The sequence below is a fragment of the Penaeus monodon genome, chromosome 40 (genome assembly GCF_015228065.2).
Source record: "Penaeus monodon isolate SGIC_2016 chromosome 40, NSTDA_Pmon_1, whole genome shotgun sequence".
Lineage (NCBI taxonomy): Eukaryota > Metazoa > Arthropoda > Malacostraca > Decapoda > Penaeidae > Penaeus > Penaeus monodon.
Window position 1 is genome coordinate 6625520 of NC_051425.1, and position 3128 is coordinate 6628647.

The 3128-nt window shown below is 43.2% G+C and overlaps 1 protein-coding gene across 1 annotated transcript; it reads left to right on the forward strand.

Moving 5' to 3' along the window:
- The first annotated feature begins 799 nt into the window (after window positions 1–799).
- Window positions 800–2913, forward strand: LOC119597969. The gene is made up of 2 exons (XM_037947634.1): window positions 800–1100; window positions 1154–2913. Exons 1-2 carry the CDS (start codon window positions 800–802, stop codon window positions 2911–2913), a joined length of 2061 nt encoding a protein of 686 aa, XP_037803562.1.
- The last annotated feature ends 215 nt before the right edge of the window (window positions 2914–3128 follow it).

The window sequence follows — 3128 nt, forward strand, 5'->3', positions numbered from 1 at the left end:
AATATTGAAAGCATTAAGTAGTATATTAGCAGTGTCTAGTAATTGTTCATATATACATATAGATAAGCATCCTGCATCTGTCTCTATTACCATTTAAATACATTTAAGGTCTTTTCAATAACACCTAAGGTTTAGATACATTGACGTTTCTCGTAGTCGCGACAAAATACAAGCGTTTCTCAAGAGTTTCTCGAAATAGGCTGTAAAGTTTTAAAAAGTACATATTTTCTTAGTTATTTCACATATATAACAAAACTTTTAAACTACACAAAACTGTAAAATCTTTAATAACGTTTTTCTTTGATTCAGACGATTATTTACTTTTTAGAAGAAGAAGAGCTCCGATGTCATCTTTAATTACTGCATCTTCTATGCACATTACCTTTAAAAAGGTTAGATAGCTTTGAAGATGCTGGAGGAGTAGCGGTTGTGACTGGAGTTGCCCTAGCTGGGATTAGGTAAGCTATGCAACAGGTTAATATTGGTAAGTCTGATTAATACTGGTTAGAGATCAAAACTTGTCAAAGTGTGAAAAAAACACATAAGCACCCCCCCCCCCCACCAGTATTATCGATATTTGTAGTTTAAGCTTCATCTTTTCGTATTTCCTTCTTTTACTTTAACTTTAGCCTTTAAGTATCGGGAATTTTATTTAGGAATGCATTAGAAATAGATACATAACCCAGCCATTGGGAGTGTGCAAGCCAGTACACTTCTAGTGCCGGTCCCAAGCCCGGATAAATGGGGAGGGTTGTGACAGGAAGGGCATCCGACGTAAAACTGTGCTCCAAATCCAAAAATGAATCAGGCGGAACATTTATTTCAAGATATGGCTAGGGCGTCCCCCGTAGGCGACGCGCGAGGACATCGCCGTACACTCGTGAGAAATGGACAGCGGCTACCGTATCAAGAGCGAATACGGCTAAAGAAGTTAGCTCAAAGGAGGGGGGAGAGGCAGAAGAAAGAAAATGAGACGATAGGTTTGAAGATTGGAACACTGAATGTGGGGAGTATGACAGCGAGGAGCCACGAACTGGTGGACCTGATGGAGAGGAGAAAGATAAGAATCATGTGCTTGCAGGAGACAAAGTGGAAGGGGAGTAAGGCCAAAGAACTTGGAAACGGATTTAAACATTTAAACTGTTCTACATAGGAGACGATGGAAGAAAGAACGGAGTTGGAATTGTTTTGGATGAGGAACTCAAGAAGGGGGTACTAGAAGTGACAAGATCTTCAGACCGAATCATCTGGCTTAAGATGGAGATGGGTAAACTGGTGGTGAACATCATGAGTGTGTATGCGGCGCAACAAGGTTGTGCAGACGAAGAGAAGGAGAAGTTTTGGGAGGAGTTGGACGAAGAAGTGAGAAAAATTCCAGCTGAGGAGAAACTATGGATAGGGGGTGATTTCAATGGACACGTTGGTGGTGATAACACAGGCAGAGAAGAGACGATGGGCAAATTTGGTTATGGTACTAAGAATGATGGTGGGGAAGAACTCGTGACATTCGCGATGAGGCATAATTTGTGGATCGTTAACACGTTCTATAAGAAAGCCACTAGGCACAAGATCACCTACCAAAGTGGAGGCACTCAGTCACAAATAGATTACATCCTCTGCCGCTCAAATGACAAGAATACGAAAGACTGTAAAGTAATTCTTGGGGAAAGCATCACAAACCAACACCGACCAGTCATTTGCACACTTAATGTTGTGAAGTCAAAACCCCAGATGAAGTCAAGAACCCAGAAAATCAAGTGGTGGAAGCTAAAAGAAGCGCAGAGCAGAGATGATTTTACAGATAAGGTTAGAGAGACCCTAGAAAGACGTAGACAGAAAGAGAGGTGTGACTGGGAAACAATCGCAGAAGACATGCGGGATCTGGGAGAGAAAGTCTGTGGCAAAACCTCCGGAAAGGCAAAGGCTGGAAAGGAGACGTGGTGGTGGTGTGATGAAGTCCAGAGAAGAATTAGTGAGAAGAAGGAAGCAAAGAAGAAACTCTTTGAAGATCCATCTGAAGAGAACAAAGCTTACTACAAAACAACAAAGAAGGAAGCTAAAAGAGCTGTAGCAACCGCAAAGGCAAGAGCATATAACCAACTCTACGAAGACCTTGATACAACAGAAGGTACGAAAAAGGTACTTAGAATTGCTAAACAAAGGGACAAAAACTCGAAAGACATCTATCAGACAAAATGGATAAAGAACGATGAGGGGAATGTGTTAACAAATGATGAGGATATTCTGGAAAGGTGGCGGTTGTATTTTATGAAGCTCATGAATGAAGAAAATCCTAGGGAAGCACGTGAGGAGGAACAGGTGGGGAATCCTGGTGAGGTGGAAGCCATCACTGAAGATGAGGTGAGAAGAGCGCTAAGGAAGATGAAGGATGGAAAAGCAGTGGGACCAGATAATTTACCAATTGAAGCATGGAAGTGCCTTGGTGAAGAAGGAGTAACTTTCCTGTGCTCAATGCTCAACAAGATTTTCGATGAAGAAAAGATCCCAGAGTCGTGGCGGAAAAGCATACTCGTCCCTATCTATAAGAACAAAGGTGACATCATGGCCTGTGGCAACTACCGAGGCATAAAACTCATGAGCCACAGCATGACATTATTTGAACGTATGATTGAGCACCGACTAAGGGGTGTGGTGAACATCAGCGAAGAGCAGTTTGGATTCATGGAGGGGAAGTCCACTACAGATGCCATTTTCGCGCTGAGGCAAGTGCAGGAGAGATACAGAGAAGGTCACAAAGAGCTGCATGGAGTATTCATCGATCTGGAGAAAGCATACGACAGGGTGCCACGGGAGGAGATGTTGTGGTGTATGAGAAAGAAGAACGTCCCAGGGGTCGGCACTGAGCCCGTTCGTGTTTGCGATCATCATGGATACCCTGACAGACGACATTAGGAAGGAGGCCCCATGGAGCATGATGTTTGCTGATGATGTAGTACTTTGTTCCGAAGAGAAGGCAGACCTGGAAGTGGACCTGGAGAGGTGGCACAATGGATTGGAGAAGAGAGGAATGAAAGTGTCAAGAGCAAAGACAGAGTACATGTGTTTAAATGGAAGGCAAGGAGGGAGCGTACTGATGGACGACCAACAGCTGCCAGAAGTAATAGAAT

Bases quoted from the DNA above. Each gene is read 5' to 3' on its own strand.
- LOC119597969 (XM_037947634.1), top strand. From the start codon at position 800: ATGAATCAGGCGGAACATTTATTTCAAGATATGGCTAGGGCGTCCCCC. The intron at 1,101-1,153 runs GTAAGGCCAAAG...TGTTCTACATAG, and splicing joins GGAGACAAAGTGGAAGGGGA to GAGACGATGGAAGAAAGAAC.